Below are 24,374 nucleotides of genomic sequence, written 5' to 3'. Positions count from 1 at the left end.
TCATTATTTTCATTTACTTCAGAAACCTCACTTTCAAACTCCGCATGAAAGAGCCTTATTCATAACCCGCTCAAGAATCGGCCAAGCATGGAAGACGCACACGAAGCCGACACTGCACACGCAAACGAGCAGGGTATGCTCGAGCACAGTATGTTCCATCGAGAAACTCTTTTTACAAACTAACTTCTCTCCCAGTACCCCAATCACCGCCCCAAGATGTGCGAATTATAGCAGTTCCACCCATTGAAAATTGCGACACCATTTTCCCTCGTCCGAATCCACAGCGCTCGCCGAATCTACAGTTCATGTCCCTTAACGAGGGAATACATGATATTGAACATCATGGATATGCTCCAGTTAGAACTGATGTGGGCGTGTCCACTTCCAGCCCCTCTCCACACACTGCACAATATCATCAATATCTGCCACAGCAGTCCCAACTCGGTGGAATGATACATGGAATGCCGCTGTCGCCGGATAGCACGCTAAGACCGATATTGTCGAAGCTGGAGTCTCCGAGGATACAGACTCCGCGCTCGCCATCTCAATACATGGCGATAGGTCATTCAAAGATGCGAAATGAAGATCAAGGATGGCTAGACCGTACTCATGAAAATCGGCCATTTATTGACTCTCGCGACCAGTTCGTGCTAGTGAACCGGACGACTCCGAAGCATCAACAAGAGGAGGCTCGAGAACCCCAGATCAATGTGTGGACTCCTGAAAGCCCGCGATGCTCGGATTCCACGCTGTTGACCGGAAATCAATGGCTAAAAGCCCGCGAATATAGACGGCAAGTCCACGAGCTGCCTCAAATACACCCTCATGCAGACTCTACAATCCAAGACGTGGAGCAAAACGCCGAATTCCGGATCGGCCAGCTAGTTCTAGCTATGGCAAACATAAAAGACGTAAAAGACAGAGAAGGCTCACACTCACTGAAAATGTTTCTGCCCGAAGCCTATGACCCTCTCCTCCTAGAAGCCACATCCCGCGAAGTCTTCTCCGCCCTCCTCGACCGCTGCAAGCACGGCTTTCGCGGTCCCGCGCATTTCAACAAAGCACTGAGCCCGAGGAAGGGCCTAGAAGCAGATAAGACCGCGACGTGTGAAGAGCGACTGCAGAATATCATTCACGCGCTGATGCGGAGCAAGCTAGTTTGCAAGGATGTGTTGTACGAGGATTGGAAGATCATGCTCCTGGTGAATCATCCGCTGGCGTATGATAAGGAGAAGGACTGGCAGAAGGGGTCGAATGATCAAAGGAGGATGAGACTACTGCAAGAAAGGGCGAAGTTTAAGCAGACTGAGGATGAACTGCGCGCGTATAGGCAGGCTAATCCGAGGAGGTTTATGCCGGGGCCGGGAGGGGATGGAAATAGGATGAGGTATCTTCAGCCTGAGAGGTGGCCACAAGAAATGCTTTTGGAGAGGGAGGAGGAGGAGGTAGTGGCGGACGCCAATGCTGCTTTTGCCCAAGGCGGTAATAAGCGGCAACGATTTGAGGTTGATGATGCCGCTGATGTGAAGCGTCAGAGGTTGGCATTGTAGTTGGGGGATGTGAATGGATTTGCATTGAATAGAGCAGCCATTCGTACCTCGTGGAGTAGGCTTACTTTGAAGCTCCAGCTGTTAAGAAGGCTCGACAATATGATAGAATGATGATAAATCGGCATGATGAAGGAAGGCGGCTTGTGTCGCGCTAGCGAACTTACGGACAAGTTAGTCAGCGCACGTGGCTGAGTGGGGTCGTGGCGCTGCACTAGCCATGGCGATTGCAACGCTTCTTTCTACGACGTACCTTTCTCAACCGCTTCAAGCCTTCGCCTCCGGTTCGAATTCAACGTGCTTCTTTACTCTTGGTTTCGCAAACAAGATCCGCTGTCGGCTAGCCCGTTGCCGCCGACGTAGTAGCGCCGAAACCATGGCACCTGCATCTGATTAATACCCCCCTTATCATCGCCCGGACGCAGTAACTGAGCCTCTGAGGTCTGTCATGACTACTTCTATTCCTTGCGATTTGCGGCAGAGAGCTGGGCGTTGGGCTGAAGGAGGAAGGTGGCAAGCCTATCCTCTAAGAAAGACCTTCGGGAATGCACCTTGCAAACGCGTGTTCCGAGTGTAGCCGTACACCTGACCGATTCTCTATCCAGCTCAACGTTTCTGCAGTTATCAAGCGCCGTCTTGGACTGCTACCCAAAGACCCGTGTTATTGGATAGCCCGGCCATGAACCGACTTGGCCGCCGGGGCATACCTTGGCACTGACAAGACTGGAGGAGCGGAGCAGCACCCAACTCTCGGCACCAACTCCCTCTCCGCACACAATCTGAGGCCAAGGTGTCACGGCATTAAGACCCTGCCAGCTACTACCAGACGTTATCTCTAGGCGTCGATATACAGCTTCCTCTAAGCGACGCCGAGAATTATTTCCAAGACTGCGGTAACACACCCCTTTACCAGAAGAGGCAGCTCATATTGCACTCACTTGCCGCCTGGGAATTTAAGTTGGACCGGATACCGTTACCATGGAGAAGAATAGCTGCAGCGTTTCTCCATCCTCATTCACGCGCCGCCCATCATGTCTTCCGGCGCGAACATGGACTTCGTCGAGGCCGCTCAAGGCGGGGCCGCTAAAGAACTAAATGAAGAAAAGATCCTGTCGAAGACAGATTCCGATATTGACCACAAGTCTGATGATCTGATTGGCCCTAATGGCGAGCAATACCCCACAGCGGAGGAGATGGCCACGCTACGCCGCGTTTATGGCAAAATCAACTGGATGATCTACATCATCGGTATTGTGGAGATGTGTGAACGCTTCGCCTATTACGGCACCACTGCTGTTTGTAAGTGTCTTCACTCTTCTCTCTCTCATCGTCTGAGCTGAAGCAGCGCAGTTGTGAACTTCATCCAGCAAGATCTACCTACGGAAGGCCCGTTCCCCGAGGCGGGAGCGGCAGGCACGGATGGTCAAGCCGGAGCCTTGGGCATGGGTCAACGCGCTTCCACGGGCCTGGTTCAATTCAACCAGTTTTGGTCCTATGTAATGCCTATGGTTGGTGAGTACACATGTCCATATCTCTCCGCGAAGCGACTCTAGCTCTGGTTCGTATCAAGCGTGCTGACTGGCTGTACCAGGTGGATGGCTCGCCGACGAATACTGGGGTCGCTTCAAGACGATCAATGTCGCAATCGTGATCGCAACTGTCGGCCATATCCTCATCATCATTGCCGCCATTCCAGCAGTCATCCAAAACCCGCATGGCGCTCTCGCTTCGTTTATCCTTGGCCTGATTCTGTTCGGCACTGGTGTTGGCTTCTTCAAATGCAACATTTCGCCTTTGATCGCCGAACAGTATGAAGCCGAACACCCAAGGCCACTCATCCGGACCGAACCAAGCGGTGAGCGCGTTATTGTCGATCCGGGCCTAACCATCTCACGCGTCTATCTCCGCTACTACCAGTTGATCAATGTCGGGGCACTGATCGGCCAGATTAGTATGGTGTATGCGGAGAAGTATGTTGGGTTCTGGCTCTCATTCACTCTGCCGACAATTTTATTCGTCCTCTGCCCTATCCTCATGCTCGTCTGCCGTAAACACTATGTGCGAAGGCCGCCAAGCGGAGACGTCTTGGTCAAGGCTTCAAGACTCTATGGCCTGGCAATGAAGGGGCGATGGTCTCTCAACCCAGTGAAAACGTGGAACAATCTCAAGGCCGCGGATAAGTGGGACGTGGTCAAGCCCAGCAATATGTCCACCAAACCGTCCTGGATGACCTTCGACGATGCATGGGTTGACGAAGTCCGTCGTGGCTTCAAGGCTTGCTACGTCTTCCTCTGGTATCCAATCTTCTGGCTTCCATATGGACAAATGACGAGCAACCTGGTCAGTCAAGCAGCGACCATGAAGCTAAATGGCGTTCCGAATGACGTGGTCCACAACCTCAACCCCTTCACCCTGATCATCTTTATTCCGGTCTTCGACAAGTTCATCTATCCTGCAATTGCTCGCATGGGCTTCCACTTTACTCCGCTGAAGAAGGTCAACGCCGGTTTCGTCTGCGCGTGTCTTTCTATGATCGTCGCGGCCGCCATCCAGCACTTCATCTACGAAAAGTCGCCCTGCGGGACGTCAGCCAGCTCCTGCGAAACGCCGCCCGAGCTCTCGGTTTGGGTGCAGACACCCGCCTATGTTCTCATCGCTTTCTCCGAGATCTTCGCCTCCATCACCGGCCTTGAGTACGCGTACACGAAGGCGCCGAAGAATATGAGATCTCTCGTTACGGGAGTGTTTTGGTTTACCCACGCGTTCTCGTCGGCTGTTGCACAAGCCTTCGTACCTCTAGCCGACGATCCGTTGCTGGTGTGGCTGTATACGACGATTGCTATCATCACTTTTGTTGGAGGTATGGGCTTCTGGTGGAATTTCAGGTCGCTGGATGAGCAAGACGATAAGCTGAACGCGCTTCCGGAGGGAGAATATACGTTCGGAAAGGACGCAGCGAAGAGGGGGCCGGTTGAGAGCAGTGAGGTTTGACGAAGCGCTTGGTGCTGCACTATTCGGGAAAGTTATGGGAAGTGATCATTTAACTCTCGTTTGTGTTCAGTTGGCGGAGACTGTCACTACCTAGGCAAACCTCTCGAAGACGTTAGTCCTGTCTTTCGCGATGGTGCCACGCATTTTGTGAATTGTTTGATCCTCTATTCGCGTACGCTTCCGACCCATGCTTGGCTGTAGGTGCGTGCTCGTCGTGGTTCTTTTCTTTTAATATGTCTATCTGCCTAATCGGCCTTTCAACTTACTTCATCTACTCGTAACCTCTCTCACAATCGCGAACTTCACTACACCACGTCAGACTCGACTCCCTCGCATATGCCTCGAGTAACTGCGAAGCCGCGCTTGAGCTCTCGACCTAAGAAGTCTCAAATACAATCACAGACCGCTTACACGGTGAGCAAGTACACTAAGCGCTGTACGGTCTGGAGCTTTCAAGTCATACCCCCACAAGCTCCCGACGACGCCGCGACATGGCGGGATCCCGGCGCCCCACTTAATTCCAAGAACTCATCTTCCCGCCTCCTTCAACTTCCTGGCGAACTGCGTAATCGCATATATGAGTACGTCCTCACTGATCCGTCACCCCTCGGTCTCCAGTACTCTGAACAATTCGTCGGTGGGACATGCATATCGAAGCCTTGGTTGAAGCCTCGGTTCGAGGGTATGCGAGACAAAGAAATCACTAAGATCAAATACGTCTGCCGGAAGCTGTATGCGGAAACAGCCGGACTGGAGATCAAATTCAATTCGCTGAGGTTCTCCGATAGCGAATGTCCTGCTCGAATGTTCAAGGACTTTCTCGCAATTTGCTCCCCATCCAAAGCTGCGTGGATAAGGACAGTCGTTCTGAGGCTTGGGGATTATTCGCACTGCATCTCTGTTTTGCAGGAAAACATCGACACGCTACTTCCAATTGCGGACTTTTGCCGACGCAATCCTCAGGCCACGGTCAAGTACACGTACGGGGCCTGGGAATATAGCCCCTGCTGCGAACCCCCTAATTCTGGAAGACCATTCATATTCGCGATGGAATTTATTGAGGCGGGTGTCCATCTCACGAAGGCCTTTCGCGGCCAAGATCTGGACTTTCTTCTGCCGCCTTCAGACAGAGAGACATGGGAGGCGGCGCGGGATTGGAGAGCAGCAACAGATGAGAAGAAACTAGAGGGCTTGCAGGCTCCAAACTTCAAATTCTGGCCGGGAGATCTATATCTCGATCCAGGATTTGCGAATGGGGTCCGTCGCGACGCAATAATCTTTGACCTTGAGGAGGATATCATGAGGCTTTGGGTGGAATATGCGAAGAAGTGGGGTGAGGAGGGCATCTAGAGGCTTGAGGAGTGGAATCCTAGACCAGAGGAACTGAGACGAGAGAAACGGGGTAATAACAGAATGGTCCTAACGCCTGCTCTCATGACCACATCTCGGGTTGCATCCGACTACGTGTCATAGCTGAGCTGTACGACGACGATGTGAATCCCATAGATCCCGGTGGATTTGACTAATGCTCATGTTATCATTAACGGTGGTTTCGGGGTGAGACAGAGCTAGTGCGCTCCAGGGTCGAGGTTTCTCAGTGCGTCTCACCTCGCGCGATCATGGTCCTATATACGATCTTGGCATTGATCCAGTTTTCGGTTCTTTTGTACTCTCTTCTTCGCAACTTGTAGACACTTTTAAACGCGCAAACCCAAGGCGCTTCTTGTACCCCTTTCTCATCTGAAGCTCCAGGACGCTCCTCCGAAGCCGAGAACCCATCTGCGAGGCCCAGACATGATGGCTAGTTTAGTCACCGCTCCTTCCTAGAAGCTATGATATTAAGAGAAGGAGAAGATTCGACAATCTCTACCATTGTGTCTCTTCTAGCTGTGAACAGTGCATTGTCGACAGATTATGCACTCATTCAGCAGACTTATACCAGAATGCGGGTGTGCTAGGAAGTGTGTGGACATTGCAGTTCCATTCATGTCTCATTTAGTCGCTGTTCCCCTCGCTTTCACCACGTTGTGAAGTAACTTCCCGCCATCCCATTGCTTGATTGATTGATTGATTTCTCTCGTTTTAAGTCACCAACCTATAGAGGTTATGCTGACTACGCCTACGCACAAAAGGACTCAAAAGACGCTAAAATTAAGAGAAGGGAACGGGGTGTCACAGAACCACGGGCAGGTAGCATAAATCGACAGAAAAGAACAGTTCGGGCGCGGATAAGGGCGTAGCCTACCGCAAACTATAGCACGAAGCTGCTAACGAAAAAGGGGCCCCAGAAAGCTCCTCAACAACGACAATAGATATCGAAAAGGGCGCAAACAACACTAGCAAAAGGGCGGTAAGGGCGGACAGCTATAAACGCTGCGCGCGAGGCCCACAGGTATAAAACGGAGTCTCTTTCCTGCTGCGACACCAATTAGCATACGTAACCGTAGGAGGTATTGCCCTCACCGCTCCAAGTCCACCACATCTTGCACAATATTCGATCGAGCAGCATCTTATTGCTTTGTGGGTCCATATCGCGTGGTGTATTCTTGTGTAACGGGCCCTAGGACCTCTCATATATTTTTCGCCTTCGCTGCGCGACCGTTCTACTTCATTGCTCGAGAACCCCTCTACCAACTATACGTTTCTACGCCCCATGGCGAATCCACAACCCCCACAACCGCAAGTCACAACGGACGCGCCGACACATAATTCTCAAACGATGTCCTTCCGGTACAGCAACAATGAGCCGAGCTGGGTCGTTAATAATGCGCGTGGATCAACTGCGCAAGCCGTCGCCAAGAACCAGAAGTCACGTTTGTTACAGCTGCCAGGCGAACTACTGAACCGCATCTACGAATATGCTCTCACCGATACCTCACCCTGCGGGCTGCAATATGTGACGCACTTGTCCATCTATGGGGAACGGAAGCGGACATTTACAAGCGCAAATGGCATCGAGCTCAACAGGTTGAAATACGTGTGCGGAAAGCTATACGCTGAGACTGCTGGACTGGAACTCAAGTTCAACACGGTCACATTCCGATTCCGGGAGCCTGCAAACAGCTTCAGCGTTTTCCTAGAAGCGAGTTCACCTTCCGTGGCTGCGATGCTGACAACTGTCATCCTTTCTTCATCGGACCCCAATGACATCCTTCCCGAACCTTTCAGGGCACTCTTGCCGGTCATGTGGTTCTGCAAACAGAACCCGCGTGTTACTGTCAAGTACATATGGGAGATATGGCGGCTCGGCGGATACTACGACTCCAATCAGGCAGCTGTATACATCACACCACTTGCCATCGAAAGGTTCATGGATATAGGCGCTTTCCTGAGCGACTGCCTTCGGGGAAAGAGTCTCAATATTCCCAACCAATACTTGTATTACTTACTGGTCGATCAGCTCGGCGCATGGAGTGACCCGATGCACATCCGCCGGCTGGATTTTCAAAAATCCAGTGTTCCAAACTTCAGGTTCTTTCCAAATGTGTCTAGTATCGGTACTGAATTTAAGCGGGCTGCTACGCACTATACTACTATACGGAATTACAAAATCGGCACGGACAAGGCTTGGGTGGAGTACGCAAAGTCTTGGGTTAAGGATGGCATCTAGGCCAGGAGAAACAGCGCAGTAGTACGGCGCGGAGATGATAGACTACAGAATGGTATCCTTTTGCAGGGCGGCTTCTTTACTTCGATGACATGAGTCTTCATAATATCACGGCTGACACTACTTTCGAGCCTGGAACAGTGGAGGCTGGACTTAACTTTGTTCGACTATCTCACTTTTCTCGATGGATCATTTCATAGCTCCGGACGGAAACGGCGGGGATTGGCGATATTTATTGGCTACGGCTTCCATGGTTGGCTCTTTCGCTCAACCCCGGATCTATCGTCACCGCTTGATCTCTCCGCCGGTCAACAACCATAAGCCCATTCTTCAGCCGTTTGAGCTCGCAGAAGGCCATGGCATGGTTAAACACATGCGGAATGCGAAATCCTCCTTTGCTCAGTCAGATTTAATACGACTTCAATATTTCCAGCATGTTTTGTACAATTCCCAAACCCGCGAAGGCTATGAACTAGACTCCGCCGCCTTTCAGTAGACTGGAATAAGAGGAATCTGAACAAGGCATCAGCCAAAGTGAAGAGCATTATTAAACCCCTCACCGTGAGTGCTCGCACAACGACGCGCGACGCCCTTCCACAAAGCCTCTATTTCATGATAGCATTTCCACACATCTTTTAACATCTACCGCATGTATCCTTTGTTTAAAATGTCTTCTCCAGTCCAGAATTTCTCGCGGCTATCGCCCATTGACGGCAACTTTCTTCCAACATCATGTAACGGTTGTTGACATTCTTTTAGTTCCCACGGGCCGCACAACCACATGGCGTTCTCAGGGCTTGTTTTTTTTTGGCGCCCCACAAACATGGATTTTCTTTTAGTAACAGAGGTGTGAAGAGAACGTGTGCCGCGAAGAGGAAAACGAGCCCGGCGATTTATAATCGCATGATTCAGCGTGATGAGCTGATGATCGGGTAACGTTGAATGCGACACTCGATTTTGAAGACTCGGAGCCGGACTGGCTGGCCTTTTCTCCATTTTTTTTAATGATTTGTCGGTTCGGTCCTTGGATATTGCGATGTGTATCCGGAAGTTTCAGGGTCCCGCCACCATTCCCTTGCGCAGTATTCTTTCTATCTACTTGGTTTCACCCGCACGAAAGCTCAGCACATCAGAAGGTGCTTCTTCCCTTTTTGGACCTCTTGTGCCCCACTTGATGGACACCGAGACCCAAGACTCTCGTTCTCATGGGCCTCTTTCGAACGGTAAGTTTCTCTTCCGCAAGCGGACGCATACCACTGTTCCGTAGCAGATTTTAGAGCGAGAAGAACATATCTCGCATTCGACTCGATTTTAGAGGACTCGAGCACTGAATGCATTGCGGAGAGACCGGCAGTCTGGTTTGGAGGAGTTTATATACGCCAGATCCAGAACTCGTAGTCCGGTTGAAGATGTTGGAAGAGAAGGGACGATTTGAAGAAGAGACGGAGAGACATTCTTCTGCCCGAACGTGACTGGGAGACTTCCGAAAGCCATTGATAGCTTCGCCATAGGTTTTGGGAGAGCGGGTACCATTGGCCAAGCAGATGCAACATGCTGATGATGTTAGGTCATGTTTCGCGTAAGTTGGTTCCTCCACAGCACAGCAGGCAATATCCCCTCCTTCAGCTCCCAAAGCTCCAACCCATTCCTCTTCTAGCCTTTACCTTGGTTCTCCGCCAGGCCGAACACATGGGGACTAGGACCTCCCAATTTCGTATTACATGAGGTGCCACAAGGCCGTCTTTTAGGTCCGCAGCACGAGCAGCACATGACATTCTCCGTGCCCGCATTTTGGACAGCCGGAGATATGGACATGGGTCTGGATAGATTTTAGTGGAAGATGGCCAAGCTGCGTGAAGAAGGGAGAGAAAAGGATAGGTGGTGTCTAGTTGGCTTATATATCCGCGGCGCGTGGGAGAACGGGGTCCAGGTCGTGAGCGAGCAGCATTATGTAGGCGAAATACCAGTGGAAGGTTCTGTGCGATCCCCGGGGCTCATAGCTTCAGCGATGGCCTTCGAAAATTCCCGCACGCATAGGGCGATGACAGGTTTCTTTCGGCACTCCTGTCCTCTAACACATGATAGCCGTCGCGGTCGAGGTTCCGACACTCATGTGGTGTAGAGGCTTAGGGTTTTAGTCCCTCCCTCTAGCTAAGGAAGCACATGTGGGACGCGTCTAGCGGAATTTGTGAGGGAGAAACATTTCTCCCATCCTTACGAGGTTTAGTCCAGTTATCCTGGGAAGCTGTGCGGAGGGAAGAAAGAAAATCCACACTCATGCAGCCATAAGAGCTTCATCAATGTCCCCGCCTTCCACCACATTGAGGCTTCGCGATTGAGATTCAAGCACTCATATTTCTTCGGAATCCCAGTTTTAGTCCTTCCGGCCAAGATTGCACATGTCGAATGCGTTTATCTCATTTTGGGAGAGGGAGAAACATATATTCTCATCCTCATTCATTTTAATCCAGTGATCCTGGGAAGCTGTGCAGAGAGAGGAGACTCAAGGTAAGCAAAGACTTATGTACCCGTCGTTATGACGGCCTAGGTCTAGATAGGTGAAGGCTCGCATAGAGTGTGAGAAACTCAAATTGAATCGAGCGAGCCACATGCAGAGATGGCTCAGCTCTCTAAGAGTAGAAAAGCCGGCGGGACTTTCTTGCTAAGGCTGTAAGCCGGGGATTCCCTAGATCGGACTTTTTTTATTTGGGCGACGGCTTTCCGCATGAGGTGCTGGTCTCGGAGTTTTGGTCTGCAGCAGGGTGCCGTACATCGTGCGCTTGTCGTTGAATCTCGGGCTTCGTAGCGTGATAGGAGGCGTCTGTTTCGAGTCCGGCCAAGGCCATGATGCGGAGATGAGCCGCCTTTAGGCAAGCAGAGCATGCATTCGAATGCTTGGGGATTTTGCTGACCCTCGAACTCCCAGCGTGTGCGAGGGAGAAGAAGTAAAACGTCCACAAAGTGCAGTAGCAGCTTTATATACTCCCCAACCACATGTCCCAGATCCCAGCAAGCCAAGCCAACTCAACTCTTACTCCACGGGCGCCCACATAGCCTCCGATCATCATCCTCTAAAATCCACACACGCATGGGAAGTTTCCACAATCAATTTTTACTCCCCACGAGCACACACACTGGCGCATAATACGTGGTTGTCTTCTTTATTTTTCGAACCCCGTCCTATCGCTGCAGTGCGTGTTTTTTTTAAAGCCCGCAGAGAACAGAACACATCAGGGGCGCGTGCCTTGCGCTTTAGAGGGCGAGGCGCATGTAGCGGATCATAGCCAAGTTTTCGAGAAAACGAGCCTGAGCGTAGTGTAGAAGAAGACGAGGCGCGAAAGTAGGAAGAGATTTATACACGCCTTCTCAGCAGGCGATATGACGTTCAGGAGAGCGCGGGACGAACGTCGGAATGAGTGGCGGCGGCGAAGATCTTCCCACCTCCCATTCCCCATGACTGATCAACATCCCCTTTCCAGCCCCCTTCCAGTCTCCACACGCAAACCCCGAGTCATCGCGTGTTCTTGGGCGAATTTTAGACACCATACCACGCCATGCGCCTTCGCAGTTGAGGATTCCGGTTCCATGCACCGGACCATGGAAATCCTCTTTGAGGAGTTTTAGAGGGACGCGGAGCATTACTATTGCGGTTGATATTTTAGTACCGAGGCAGGCGGGAGAATGCAGTAAAGAGGAAAGAAGCAGAAGAGTCGAAGATGAAGGGTTTATATACCCACGCCGCCCCCTCTAAGCGGAGGAAGGAAGAAAGTAAACTAGGTTCCAGAAGAAACGCGTAGCGTAAGAGTCGAACGAATACAGAAGGGACATCTCCCTCCCCATATCAACTTTGGTGCGCCTTTGAAATTCCGAAGCTCTAGACGACATGCTGGCTGGCTTGGAATATGTCTTTGGACCGGAGGAAGAAGCGCCGGCACATGACTGCAGTTCGCATTCGCCTTATCGAACCTCACTCCGCGCCATGGCTCCTGGGATCCTTCGTTTTTAGAGAAAGAGACATCGATTGCTTTGTCTATCTTTTTTGTGCACCTGCACCCCGCAAGACGGGCGCATGAGGAGAGAAGGAGAAGGGTAATCAATGAGCAAGGGCGAAAGAGAACGGGATGGGTTTATATACCCCCGCCATTGCCCCAGCCACTGCGCCTGACCCGGTTCTCTAAACTATTCTAAGCAAGATTCGCCGTCCTGTACGCTTCTGCCGCCAACCAGACCGCTCCCCATTCCCCTTCCCTTCCCAACACAACAGCAGTCCGCCACGCTCCACGAGCGCGTTTTCAGTTCTGTTCTCCCCCCAGGACCTCCAGCGGCGAGGCGACCGCGCAGGACCATGCCGTCCGTACATCATTCATTTCATCCATCTCATCCATCATCTCTCCCCCTCACACCGGCGCATGCGACATGGAATTCCAACCTCGCGATTTTAACGCATTCAAGGCAGACTGCAGAGGCGTGTAAAGAAGCGTCTTTCTCAGAAAAAGCGGGTTTATATACCCACCTAACCGGCCCAAGACACGGAACGGAACGGCGCAGGGGAACGGACTTCGTATATCGTATCGTATCGACTCTCTACATATTGCACACACACACACACTCTCTCTTTTAATCCCAGGACTCCCATCCACCCTCCCCGCCCCCGTCCCACGCGCCGCACCATAGTCTTGCGGATGCTACGGTTTTAGACGCCGGCAGACATTAATTGTTTTTTGAGCAATTTTAGTAAAGTACCCACCAGAGGGACGCATGCAAAGAAAAGAAAAGTCACAGGCGTTAGAGGTTTATATACCCAAGAAGCGACTTTCCTTCGCATATCATACCATATCAGCCCCTGCACTCTCTGCTATACTCCCTCTCCCCCTCCCTTTCCGCATTCCCAACACCGAAACATAGCGTCCAACATCCCAGAGTTCAGCAACAGCAACAGCGAGACCCGTCATCTAACCCGAACCCTACTCTCTCTCCTTCCCACACGCCACACCATAATTTGTTAGTATACACTATTTAGAGGCCAGGAGACATGGGCGGGTCGTCGTGGAGTTTTAGTGTGTGAAGTCGCAACTGGCGAGAGGTGTGAGGGGAAAGAGAGAAGAGGGAAGGGGGGGTTTATATACCCACCTAGGAAACAGAATGGCGGAAGGGGCGGACTTTGCTTCGCATCAGCTCCTCTGTACTCTATGCTGTTCTTCCTCCCTCTCCCTCTCTCACTTAAAACCACGCCCCGCTTTTCCAACAGCAGTCCATCGCACCCACCCACCCACCCATCCTCCCTCCTTCTCACACTACACTACACTCCCGCACCACCCATCACCCATCACCCATCATCCTCCCCACGCCCCTCCACAAGCGCAATTTTAGTTCCCTCCCTCCCCCCCTCCCACGCGCCGCACCATAATTTTGTTAGTATACACTATTTAGAGGCCAGGAGACATGGGCGGATCGTCGTGTAGTTTTAGTGTGTGAAGTTCCAACTAGAGAAATGTGTGAGGAGAAAAGAAAGAGACGCTAGAGGGGAAGAGGAGAGGGGTTTATATATGCGAGAAAAGCGGCAGGGCAGGGCGGAAGGGGCTTCAGATGGGATGGGATGGAGGACGGGCATAGGGGGATACGGCAAGGAAGGAAGGAAGGAATGAAGGAGAGTGTAAAACTGAGAGAGAGGATTGAGAAGGGAGAAGGGAGAAGAGAAGACGAAACGCGATGCATAGATACAAAAAACGCTAAATATACAAAACAAAAACTAATGCATCTTAAGCAACCCCTCCCTCCCTCCACTCTTATCCTCCCCCCGCCCACCAACCACCCACACTCCCCTACAGCCTACAGCCTACAGCCTACTCTCCACGCCCCTAACCCCACCGTCCCACCTCTCCGGCCACACACCCCCCAGGGCCTCCCAAACCCAGCCGACAAACTCAATCTTAACACCCCTGACCACCTCCTCGGGCAAATCCCTCACATCCTTGCGATTCCCCTCAGGCAGCAGCACGCGCTCGACGCCGGCCCTCAGCGCGCCGATCAGCTTCTCCTTGATGCCGCCGACGGGCAGCACGCGCCCGCGCAGACTGACCTCGCCCGTCATGGCCAGCGTCGGCGGCACGGGCTTGCCGCTGAAGAGCGAGATGAGCGCGATGGTGTGCGCGAGCCCGGCCGAGGGCCCGTCTTTCGGGATCGCGCCGCTGGGGCAGTGCACGTGGATGGAGCGGTTCTTCATAATGTCCTCGTCTTCGCTGGCGCTCAGGCCGAGCTCGAACGCGTGGGCCTTCACCCACGTCAGCGCCACCTCGACGCTCTCCTTTAGCACGTCGCCCAGCTTCCCCGTGAGCTGCACGCGGCCCGAGCCCGGCATGTCTGCGATCTCGATGAACAGGATAGAGCCCTGGCCGCCCGTTGAGTACGCGACGAGGCCCGTGACGACGCCGGGACGCGAGTGCTGCTCTGTGAGCTCCTCTGCGAACTTCTCGATGCCGAGGATGGCGTCGAGGTCGTCTAGGGTGACGACGGGATTGTAGGCAGCGAGGGTGTCGGTGTCTTTTGCGGTGGCGTATTCGACGGCTTTGGAGCGGCATACGGAGCCGATTTCGCGCTCGAGGTTGCGCACGCCGGATTCGCGCGTGTACGAGGTGATGATCTTGTCGAGGACGTCGGTGGAAATGTTGAGGTTCTCGTCGTGTAGACCGTTTGTGGTGATTTGCTTGGGTATTAGGTGCCGTTCGGCAATGTGTCTCTTCTCGAGCGTAGTGTAGCCGGAAAGCTGGATCATTTCCATGCGGTCTAGCAGCGGAGGTGGAATCGTGTCGAGAGAGTTTGCCGTGGCGATGAACAGCACCTTGGAGAGGTCGATCGGGATGTTCACGTAGTGGTCTGTGAACGTGTGGTTCTGCTCCGGATCTAGGACCTCCAGCATAGCTGCGCTCGGGTCACCGTTGTAATTCGACACGCCGAGCTTGTCGATCTCGTCGAGCAGGAAGACGGGGTTCGCGACGCCGACCTTCTTGAGCCCATTGACGATGAGACCAGGCATGGCAGCGACATACGTTCTCCGATGACCACGAATCTCAGCCTCATCGCGCACACCTCCGAGCGAGATGCGGTGGAACTTGCGACCGAGAGCAGTGGCAATCGACTTCGCGAGCGACGTCTTCCCTGTTCCCGGAGGACCCACGAGCAGCAGGATGGGAGACTTGTCGACCATGCGCTTCTTCTCTATCAACCGAAGCTCTTCCTCGGTAGGTTCCCTGCTAGGTTTCTCCTGCGGTTCTTCTTGTTCTTCATCCTCCTTGGCCTCCTTCTCGTCCTTCAGATGCGCCGCTTCCGCAAGCGCTCTGATCTGCTCGTCGATGCTCTTATTCGCCTGCTCCTTAAGCTTCAGCACAGCGAGATACTCCAGCAACCTCTTCTTGATCTTGTCCAAGCCGTAGTGGTCATCATCAAGCTGCTTCTTCGCTTTGATCAGCGTCTTCGCGTCCAGGTGATCGAACGTCGTCTTCGTCCACGGGATCTCAGCCAGGTTCTCGAGGTAATTCCTGCAGACCTGGTACTCCGCTTGCGCCGGGTTCATCCTCTGCAGCCTCTGCAGCTCCCTCTGTGCCACTTTATCCGCCTCCGGCGACAGCTTAGCGTCCTGTAACCTCTTCTTGAGCTCATCGATCTCATTCGACTCCTCTTCGCCAACGTTCGCTCCTCCGCCAGGGAACCCGCCCGGGAAGCCGGGCATGCCGGGCGGAGCACCCATCTTGTTCCTTCTCTGCAGCGCTTCCTGTTGTAATCGCCGTAGCTGGTCGATATCGAAGCTGCCCGTCGGCATTGGAACGGACGTGGTCGTGACCGTCATCCGTGTGCTACCCTGTATGGTGCTGATCTGCCGCTGTAGAACCTCAATGACTCTATCAACCCGTTCCTTGACCTCTATCGCCGCCAATACGCGCAGCTTCTCTTCGTGTGTACAATCGACCACATTCGCCATAAAGTCCGCCAGCGCCCCCGCTTCCGAGAGGTCCTTCCTCGCGATAAACAGCTCCAACCTCCTCGCAACGATCGGCGAAAGCGAAACGGTCGGCGTCCGCGGCAGAATCGAGGACAATCGCACAAGAGCGAGGAGTTCGCGCGACAGCTGCTTCAGCAGATTGAACTGCTCCAGGAACTCAGGATTCGCGACATCCACTGCAAGCGTCAGCTTTCCGCCCCGACCTTCTCTGCAGAACAAACATACCAAGCTCATCAACCCCCTCCAGCTCGCCCTCAAAATACGGCCTATCCTGCACCACGTCCCTCACCCTCACCCGCTCCAGCCCCTCCACCACCAGACTCAAATCGCCCTGCCGCCGTCCCTGCACCCCGCTAACCTTGGCCACGCACGCGTAGCCAAACACATCCTTCTTCGTCGCATTCACCGGGTCGCTCTCGTACGCCACGCCCGCCTTCTTCTTCCCATCCTCGATCAGCAGCCGCCCGTCCCGCGGCGACACCGCGGGCGAATTCAGCGGCACGCAGGCGACGGTGATGGCCGCGTCGGGCTTCGCCGTCGGACTGATGCTGTAGATCTTCGCAAGGATGGCGGCGACGTCCGAGCGGTTGGTGATGGGGATTTTGAGCGTTGTGCCGGGGAGCACGGCGAGGGGGGGTGCGAGGGGGATGAGCGGGAGCACTTTCGTGCTGGTCTTGGAGGGGGATTTGCCCATGCTGGGTGTGCGAGCGAGGGAATTAATTAATTGACTGTCTCGTTGGCCTCGAGGGTTGCGAATCGAACGGAATGGCGGGGCGGTCGGTCGGTCGCGCGCGTGGATGATAGATGGCAGCAGACGGACAGACAGACGTCAGAGCGGATCCGCTACTGGCTCGAGCACCTGTACTCTCTGCACACTCTCTGCACACTCCGCCAACAACACAAAGATATTACAATCCTACAAGAAACAAGTGCGAAGGGGAAATAACAACTCGAGTCAAGTTCTCGCAAGAACGGGTGAATATATCCAAGGCGTGAGGGGCTGCGCGATTCCAGAAGATGCGTCGAGGTTCGGTGGTCGGCGTCCAGAATCACGGTCCAGGCCGAGGTTATTGCATGCGCGCTAACCACAAGCGGACTTGCCTACCATCTGATAAGAGACGAGGGACCATGGTTATTTTTCGATGGGCCTAGATAGCTGTAGACTCGTACAGGAGGACTGCATATCGGCGGGTAGATTTTGATTCATTCTGTGCGCGATATCGGGGAATCAAGGGGAACGGGCTAACTAGGTGTGGGTCTATCGCATGCCGCCAAATAACCAGCAGAAGCATCTAGAATCTGGAGCACTGCAAAGCACAGAGGATCTAAAGAAACTGATGATTACTATGTACGCTGTCGACAATATTTTTCCGGGCCTCCATCCCATGCAATTTTGAGCCGATTACACTTTTGCTCCAACAAAGCAAGTGTACAGATGCAAAATCAACGAAACGTAGCCACCCCGTCCGACTCCAGCGAATTAGCATGCGTCCGAAACTTTTCGGTACCACTAGTAGAACCACCTAGTGAATACGGAAGACAAAGCTGCGAAGCAGATATGATTGGAAGGGAAAGGGAGACTGCAGCCACAAGTGCGAGAGAGCGCCTCAGAGTGATCCACCACGCGGACTAATAGAAACCTTTTGTAACACGCCCAGAACGCTTTTCGGTTGGCTTGGAGAGAACAATGAAAAGACTGCGTGGCTTCGGTAGAAACCTTCTCGAAGACTGCCCGACGTGGAAGTAGGTAGCCGCCAGGACGGAACAAAGGGCAAGCAGAACAAAGCTGAAGTCAGCAGGTCATTCCTCCAAAGCGTGAGCCAAGCTATGGCGAATGCCTGACAGGAAGGGGAAGTCAGCCTTGAGCCATCATCTCAGTGTAGGCGTGTTCCTACCCCGACTGGGGGACATGCTGTATGGAGCCTTGGAGAGGTGATCAGCAATGTGTCCATTGCAAGATGTTGCGGAATGAACATACCAAAACTTTCTTAGCATTGCAGATGCGCCATGCCAGGTTCCGCACGTTGCCGTCTGCTTGTACGACTTCTGGTGCGAATTCGACGCCAAACCTAGTCTAATTAGCAATGGAATTGTACAAGTAATTGAAGAGACTCACATCTGATGTACAGCAAAGACTACCCTCTTTGCAAACTTGCCGTCCCTTTCTACCAAGCTCCCAAAGGGCTCTTCTGGTGTAGAGGGTGCGATTTCGGGGTCTCGATCGAAGCAGTTCTGAATGAGGGGCAGTAGCGCCTGCTCAACAGGCCGATGGATTGTGCCATTGGCATCAAGCTCGACATCATCCTGGTCAAATCTCGGAACACAGATCTCAAATGCTTGAGATAGAGCCATGACGTTGTGCTTGCCGTCGTGATGGTAACGGAATTCAAAGACGCCCGTAGTCCACCACAGCTTGTCGCCGCGGAACTCAATTTCGCCGGTGAGGCAATCAGTATCCCCGTCATCACGCGCGCTTGCGGGGAGAAGTTTGTCAGAAACTAGAATACCCTCCTCAGCTCGGATAGAGTCGTAAACTCCCTTGTTGGTTGCTATCCAACGTCCGTTGGACCCAATGCGGGTGACCTCGCGAGAGTTATTATCTGCGACCATGTACAGACCTATCCAGTCCTTCTTGCTGTGATTAAGCGGCGCTCGCCATCGGACCTTGATTGGAGCGCCATATTCGAGCACCAGAGTCTTGTATTCGCTCGTGCGAGCAGCAGGCGTCCTCGCCATCTCCCCCTCTCGGCCGCCGTTCTTCTGGTACTGTGCCATTGCAGGTGAGCATGTGCCATCGATCTCGACCTTGTATTCTCTCGGATCTAGTCCAGCAAGGTCTGGCGCAAGGCGTGTAATAGAAATGCGTGCCGGGTAGGACTTGAACAGTGCTGTGGTGTCTTTCACAAATGTGTCCACGCCAGCGGCAAACTTCGGGCGTGCGGTCTCCAGAAGGTCCTCAATAAACTCTACGGTAGAGTTGAGGTATTCGTCAGCTGCAGATTGCCAGTTTCTGACGGGGCTAGGCAGCGCTTGTCTGAATGTCTTGCTGACGCCTGATGTCTTCCGGAGGTTTCGGCCATAGAGCTTCTGCATATGCGGACGCTCCACAAACTGAAGGAAGGCAAGGTTCAGGATGTGTGCCGTCGCTGCGAGATAGAAGATCGGTATACTCCACGCGATGAGTGCAATCCCCCAGATTCCAGCCAGCCCGAGGAAACGTTCCGGGTTATTCAGAAAACGATAGATACCCGAATAGGTAAGGTTCTTTGGGGATTGCTCGAAGAAGAAGTCGCCGCAGAACCAGCCAAATTCGCCTAGAGACTCGTAGATGCTAGTGACAGTCCATATCTGCAAGGCTATCAGAGCAAGCCCGATGACGTGGCGCAGCAGAGTGAGACCATAGGACAAATCGGGCGGTAGCGCGTACATTTTCCATGCCGCTGCGATGAAGCTGGTGTGACACGTGGTCATGCTTAGATGGTAGAGGTATTTCCATTGGCGCCAGGCTTCCTCGTTGCTGTCTCCGTGCTTGATGAAGTGGCGAGTCCAGTTTTTCTTCTTCGATTGCCGGTCTAAGATGTATCCAAGGCCTAGTGCGTACCACAAGCGCCAGGCGAAGGCGTTGACTAAGAAGAAGGTGCGCACGGGCCACGTGTTCGGCGTCATGGTCGCAAAACAGAACATGTAGAATGCGAAGAGAATCACCGTCACGTCGATGGACCGATGAAGATCGGTGTTTAGTGGGCCGACGATATTGTGAGTCTGCGCTGGCTGCCCGGCGGAATCGAGCGTGGGCATGCCGTCCGCAAAGGTCACTTCGGACTGGCTGGAGGTAGGTCTTGCGTCGTGGTCGATCGACTGGGAATTTAGGCGCTTTCGGGGTGGTGGCGGATTGTACGTCTTCTCGATATGCGGGTTTTCAACGAGCGACAAGAACGCAAATTGGGCGGCGTGGGCGATGATGGAAATCAGCAAGACTTTGTAGCTGGCAGCCATCATGGAGATGCCGTAGTAGCCGGCGTATCCAACAGAATACATTGGATGCGGAGCCATCTCGAAGACTCCATCGAACGTAAGTTGCTGATCAATGAGGTAGAAGAAATCACCCCAGTACCAAGCGAAGTCTTTGACTACTCTGTGGGCGTCTAGCTTGACCCAAAGATTGAAAAGGAAGAGAATGATGCCGGTCGTCCAGCGCAGCGCCCACAGTAGCCAGCTCTCGGCCGGGCGGTTGAAGCAGGCGATGGCGAATAGGCAGTACGAGACGAAGTCACACATGAGGATCAGGTCTACAACTCGCCTGAAGAGGAGCCATGTGTTGTACTCAAGCGGTGCCTCTTCGAAAATGTAGTCTTTCGGGATCTTCGTCTCCATCTCGCGCTTGAGCAGCTTGTACAGCGTTGGGTGCGGATTCTTGCCCGTCTCAGGCTTCTCGAAGATGCCTGAGTTCTTCGCCCAGAGGACGAGGCGGTTGTGGTGGGACTGGACATGGAGGAGCCAGCCGATGCCTGCATTGTAGGCGGCGCGCCAGAAGAGAAAGAGGACTGCGAAGACTGGGATGCGGGCGCTTTTGGGCAGTGCGTAGAGCGTGAATATCAAGCTGGCGAGGACTGCGAGGACTGCTACGTCGGACAAGTTCTTTGGCTGCGAGGGCGAGAGGAGCTGCGAGACCATGTCATGCGTCTGCGGGACGATGAAGACTGCAGGGGATCAAAGTTAGCATTAGCATGAATTGTTGGGCGACTGGCTGGGCTATTCATAGTGGTGGTGGATCCTCTGCACGCTTCATGCTGCAGCGCGAGGAAACGTACCAGTGCCATCGGGCGTCCTGCCATATGTGCGCCTCCCGCTGTCATCGGTGTGCTCTTTCTCCTCCTCTTCGTTCAATTCGAGTACTTTTTGTTTAGCATCGTCAGAGTTGCGGAGGTGGAGAGGTTTGGCAGATGGGCGCTCTCGCAGCCGGCTACCCGCGGTCTTCAGTTCAATGCCAGAGTCGGCCATGGTGCAACGAGGGCGAGACGATGGATGGGGGTTCAATTGGCGTCGCACAGCTCGAGGAGGGGAAGCGGGCGAGTTTTCAGGGCGAACGTAGGACGTGTGCCAGGGCGCTATGCACGCACTCTGCAGTTCCGCCGTACGCGATGGGTGAGTGGAGGTTGTGTGGAGACGTTGGCCAGTGGGGGCAGCGCCAGTCAGGGGCGGGCGGTAAGCACACAAGGACGTAGCGAGAGGCGCCGAGGAGGGCCATGGAGTGTTGAACTCCGGCAACGGTGTTGAACAGGGCGTGAAAAGCGTGCAATTCTCGAAGGCGCCGGGCGGCTGGCGTGTAGCGAGGTTGGCTGGCGACAGGCACGGGAAGGCACTAGCGCGACTATAGTGGGGCACGCACAACTCCCGGTCATCGGCCAGGCGCAACCCCGCGAATGGCAGATGACGTGACTGACGAAACCGCCATTGCGGCAGCATTGCCTGCCACACACTGCAATCTATTCCCCCATGCCACAGCGCATTGCGTCAACATGTCCTTGGAAAAGGCGATCCGTCTGTCCGCTCTATTTGCACTCCTCTAGGTAAGGCTCTGGTTACATGTATACGAAGATCGACAGAAGAGCTGGGTCTAAACTGGCGTAGCGAAATCTATGCTTGCATGTGATCAGACAACGCACAACTCAAACTGAGAGAATTTCTCCGAAACCGACGAGAAGAGCATAGCATGGCATGGCATCCTGCCCAAGCTGACCAGAGCGAGCGTTGGAGCACTCAGGCTGGCTGTGATGTCCAAATTGTGTGCAAGGCGAAAAGGGGGCAATTGCCATTTCTTCACCTCCTCCCAGCTGCCTTATAGTCATACCGACTTTGTCCTCTTCATCTTGCCCTTGCCCTTGCCCTTGCCCGCTGGCTGCGGATCCGTGTGGCGCGGCTGCACGCTCGGCCCAGCCCAGCTCGCATGCGTCCGCTTCTGCAAGAGTTCGGGCCGAGCGCCGCTGGAAAGACGGCGGAAGAGGTGGCCGATTGCTGCATCCGAGAAGCGCCGTTTCTGGATCAGCCGCATCCGCTTTGATGCCCACAGGCCCGAGAGGCTGAGCTTATCTAGCTCCTTCGGCAATCCCCCATCGCATGGGGTGTGCGTGACGCTGGGCTCGAAGACGTCTGCCTCGGGGCTGAGCGACGAATGCTGGAATTGCGTCTGCGCAGTATTTGGGGGCGCTGGGAGCGAATCCTCGTCACGAGGGGCACGAAGGCACGGACGTAGCGGAGGTGGGCGCTTGAGTTCTCTCGTGATCTTGGTCTCATATACTATTTCGTCCCAACGAGCCTCCGGTGGGATCTCATCAACCACCAATGAACGTTCGCGCTCTTTCTGGAACGGGGAGATGGGTGCATCGTCGGTCCAGCCGTACCAGTCGAAATCGGTCGATTCGGAGTCGGCGTACTTGCTGTACGACTTGCTAGAGCTGTATGTCGCCGCTGTCGAAGACAGATCAGTGGGGTTGATGATGGATTCTAGAGTATGGATGTTGCTCGTGCACACTTGCAGGCAGTCTAGAATGACCTTCTCCTCGTTTTCGCACGTCTGGATCGTCTTGTTTGTTCTCCACCTATTTTGCTGTATCTTCTTTCTCTTCGACCGCGGGGTCGGATTCGTGCTCAGGGCACGCTCATTCCGTGTTTGTCTGTCTCGCAGCGCGTTGAGGGTGGTCGCAGTCTTGGATAGCAGCCCCTCTAGGTATCCCTTTTGGCTGTGGAGGGAAGCCAAGGTTGGCATCCAGGCACTGGAGTCGTACATGTCTTGTGTGTTCTCAACATAGGCGTGGAAGTACCCAGACATTCGACGAGGGGTGTAAGGATCCATGGGCAGCACTCCAGACTCCATGTTGAGGAGCATGAACGCGAACGGAATCCTCTCGCTTCAAGTTGGCCCTTGCGGCAAGTGTCGAAGAAATACACCTGGTTCGAGTCGGCTACCTCAAAGGACGGACTGTCGTCGTAGTCCGCGTACGCATACCGCGGGGGAGCCGGTCGGTGCTTGCGGTAAGTTCCAGCGCTCATTCTTTGATATATTGATATTAAGGCGGGTCACGCATAATGCCAAGTCGACGGGGCGCTTAGCTTCGACGGTCCATTCCCAGCATAGGCTCTTTGAGAATTCCACGTGGCCAGGGTGCGCCCAAGGAACGGAGAAGATGAGCGCTCGCGTGCCATGGCTGGCAAGCCTGATCAGGACCGATGCAGTGGTTGAAGGGAAAGTGCCAAAGCGGCCACGATATGAGGATCGCTCTTTGTCCCGACGTACGTGCAGGCCCTAGGATATGGCAGTAACAAAGATGGCTTACTTGGCAGGGAGGGCTGGCTGTTCTGAACAAGCTACGAGATGCAGGTGCTCACTTGTAATCAAGACCTTGATACGGAGGTATTGTTTGCGAGTAGTGAGCGGAAGAGGTTTGGAAAAAAACATGACTCTGCTAGAGCGCTCAACACAAAGAAACGGAACAACAGCCCACCAAAAGGCCTGGGCGGGAAGACCAAGAGCAAGAGCCCGGTCGTCGAGGAATACATGGGTGACTTTGCTGGAACGTGCAGAAAGCTGTGCCTTCGGAGAGGCGTCTCCTTTGTTTGTTGCTGGTGGAACACTTATGCGGCCGGGGTGGTGGTTGGGAAATGCAGCCTGTACTGAAAGCAGTCGATGCTGAAAGGAAAGCAACTCGCCTATTGCGTAGGTGAGCGGTGATTTACATATATCGACAACCGCCACGCCTCGGCGTTACCCCGGGAGGCGGTCGCTCCAATACGCCCGACGGCTTGGTTGAGAGGCCGATAGTGTTGGGTAGCATTCCAGCTCCCGCGTCTTGAGGGCGAACCCAAGAACAGGTCAGAACCTAGCCCCAGCTGAGTGCGGACATCAAGGAGCGGGATTTCGCACGTTTACGTCGATAGGTAAACGAGTGGAGGACGTAATTCGACAGCGAAGGGGTTAAAGGCCGAAGGCTGGCGGTGGAGGCACATCAAAAGTGGCCTGGGTGGTCCGATTGCGTCGAGAGTCGAGAGCAACTCAAGTCACAGCCACGGTCTCTGCCGTCTATTGCCTGCGCATCAGGCGCCAGCCAAGGCAAGAGATATCTCACAGTTCGGAGCCCCGTCCCTGAGACCGCAAGACGCACGAAGGCCGGTCCCGAGGTCTGTCCGGATAGTCAGCTGACTATATTGGGGAAACTGTAGATGTGGGAGACGACGA

At 53.8% G+C, this 24,374-nt stretch overlaps 7 protein-coding genes across 7 annotated transcripts; 4 read left to right on the top strand and 3 right to left on the bottom strand.

Annotated features, from left to right (window-relative positions):
* Window positions 1-79: 79 nt before the first annotated feature.
* On the top strand, window positions 80-1,550 carry BU26DRAFT_556425 (uncharacterized protein; the record flags this gene model as incomplete). The annotated part of the gene is made up of 2 exons (XM_033832381.1): window positions 80-148; window positions 196-1,550. The coding sequence occupies exons 1-2, from the start codon at window positions 88-90 to the stop codon at window positions 1,548-1,550; spliced, it is 1,416 nt and encodes a 471-aa protein (XP_033675963.1). The 5' UTR covers window positions 80-87.
* Window positions 1,551-2,261: 711 nt separating this feature from the next.
* Window positions 2,262-4,697, top strand: BU26DRAFT_184859 (PTR2-domain-containing protein). The gene is made up of 3 exons (XM_033820441.1): window positions 2,262-2,846; window positions 2,898-3,059; window positions 3,139-4,697. Exons 1-3 carry the CDS (start codon window positions 2,579-2,581, stop codon window positions 4,536-4,538), a joined length of 1,830 nt encoding a protein of 609 aa, XP_033675962.1. The 5' UTR covers window positions 2,262-2,578; the 3' UTR covers window positions 4,539-4,697.
* A 177-nt stretch (window positions 4,698-4,874) lies between these two features.
* BU26DRAFT_572195 (uncharacterized protein) lies at window positions 4,875-5,888 on the top strand (the record flags this gene model as incomplete). The annotated part of the gene is made up of 1 exon (XM_033834221.1): window positions 4,875-5,888. The coding sequence occupies one exon, from the start codon at window positions 4,875-4,877 to the stop codon at window positions 5,886-5,888; it is 1,014 nt and encodes a 337-aa protein (XP_033675961.1).
* Window positions 5,889-7,257: 1,369 nt separating this feature from the next.
* On the top strand, window positions 7,258-8,148 carry BU26DRAFT_572194 (uncharacterized protein; the record flags this gene model as incomplete). The annotated part of the gene is made up of 1 exon (XM_033834220.1): window positions 7,258-8,148. The coding sequence occupies one exon, from the start codon at window positions 7,258-7,260 to the stop codon at window positions 8,146-8,148; it is 891 nt and encodes a 296-aa protein (XP_033675960.1).
* A 5,833-nt stretch (window positions 8,149-13,981) lies between these two features.
* BU26DRAFT_496858 (ATP-dependent protease La) lies at window positions 13,982-17,165 on the bottom strand (the record flags this gene model as incomplete). Its single annotated transcript, XM_033826266.1, has 2 exons — window positions 16,367-17,165; window positions 13,982-16,317 (listed from the first exon to the last, which is right to left on the bottom strand). Exons 1-2 carry the CDS (start codon window positions 16,833-16,835, stop codon window positions 13,982-13,984), a joined length of 2,805 nt encoding a protein of 934 aa, XP_033675959.1. The 5' UTR covers window positions 16,836-17,165.
* A 760-nt stretch (window positions 17,166-17,925) lies between these two features.
* BU26DRAFT_184838 (phosphatidylethanolamine N-methyltransferase) lies at window positions 17,926-20,949 on the bottom strand. Its single transcript, XM_033820440.1, has 2 exons — window positions 18,258-20,949; window positions 17,926-18,210 (listed from the first exon to the last, which is right to left on the bottom strand). The coding sequence occupies exons 1-2, from the start codon at window positions 20,813-20,815 to the stop codon at window positions 18,078-18,080; spliced, it is 2,691 nt and encodes an 896-aa protein (XP_033675958.1). The 5' UTR covers window positions 20,816-20,949; the 3' UTR covers window positions 17,926-18,077.
* A 1,037-nt stretch (window positions 20,950-21,986) lies between these two features.
* BU26DRAFT_572191 (uncharacterized protein) lies at window positions 21,987-23,015 on the bottom strand (the record flags this gene model as incomplete). Its single annotated transcript, XM_033834219.1, has 1 exon — window positions 21,987-23,015. The coding sequence occupies one exon, from the start codon at window positions 23,013-23,015 to the stop codon at window positions 21,987-21,989; it is 1,029 nt and encodes a 342-aa protein (XP_033675957.1).
* Between the last annotated feature and the right edge of the window lie 1,359 nt (window positions 23,016-24,374).

The sequence above is a fragment of the Trematosphaeria pertusa genome (genome assembly GCF_010094035.1).
Source record: "Trematosphaeria pertusa strain CBS 122368 unplaced genomic scaffold BU26scaffold_26, whole genome shotgun sequence".
NCBI classification, from domain to species: Eukaryota; Fungi; Ascomycota; class Dothideomycetes; order Pleosporales; family Trematosphaeriaceae; genus Trematosphaeria; species Trematosphaeria pertusa.
Note: the sequence above shows the minus strand (reverse complement) of the source record. Positions and strands in the feature narration are given on the sequence as shown.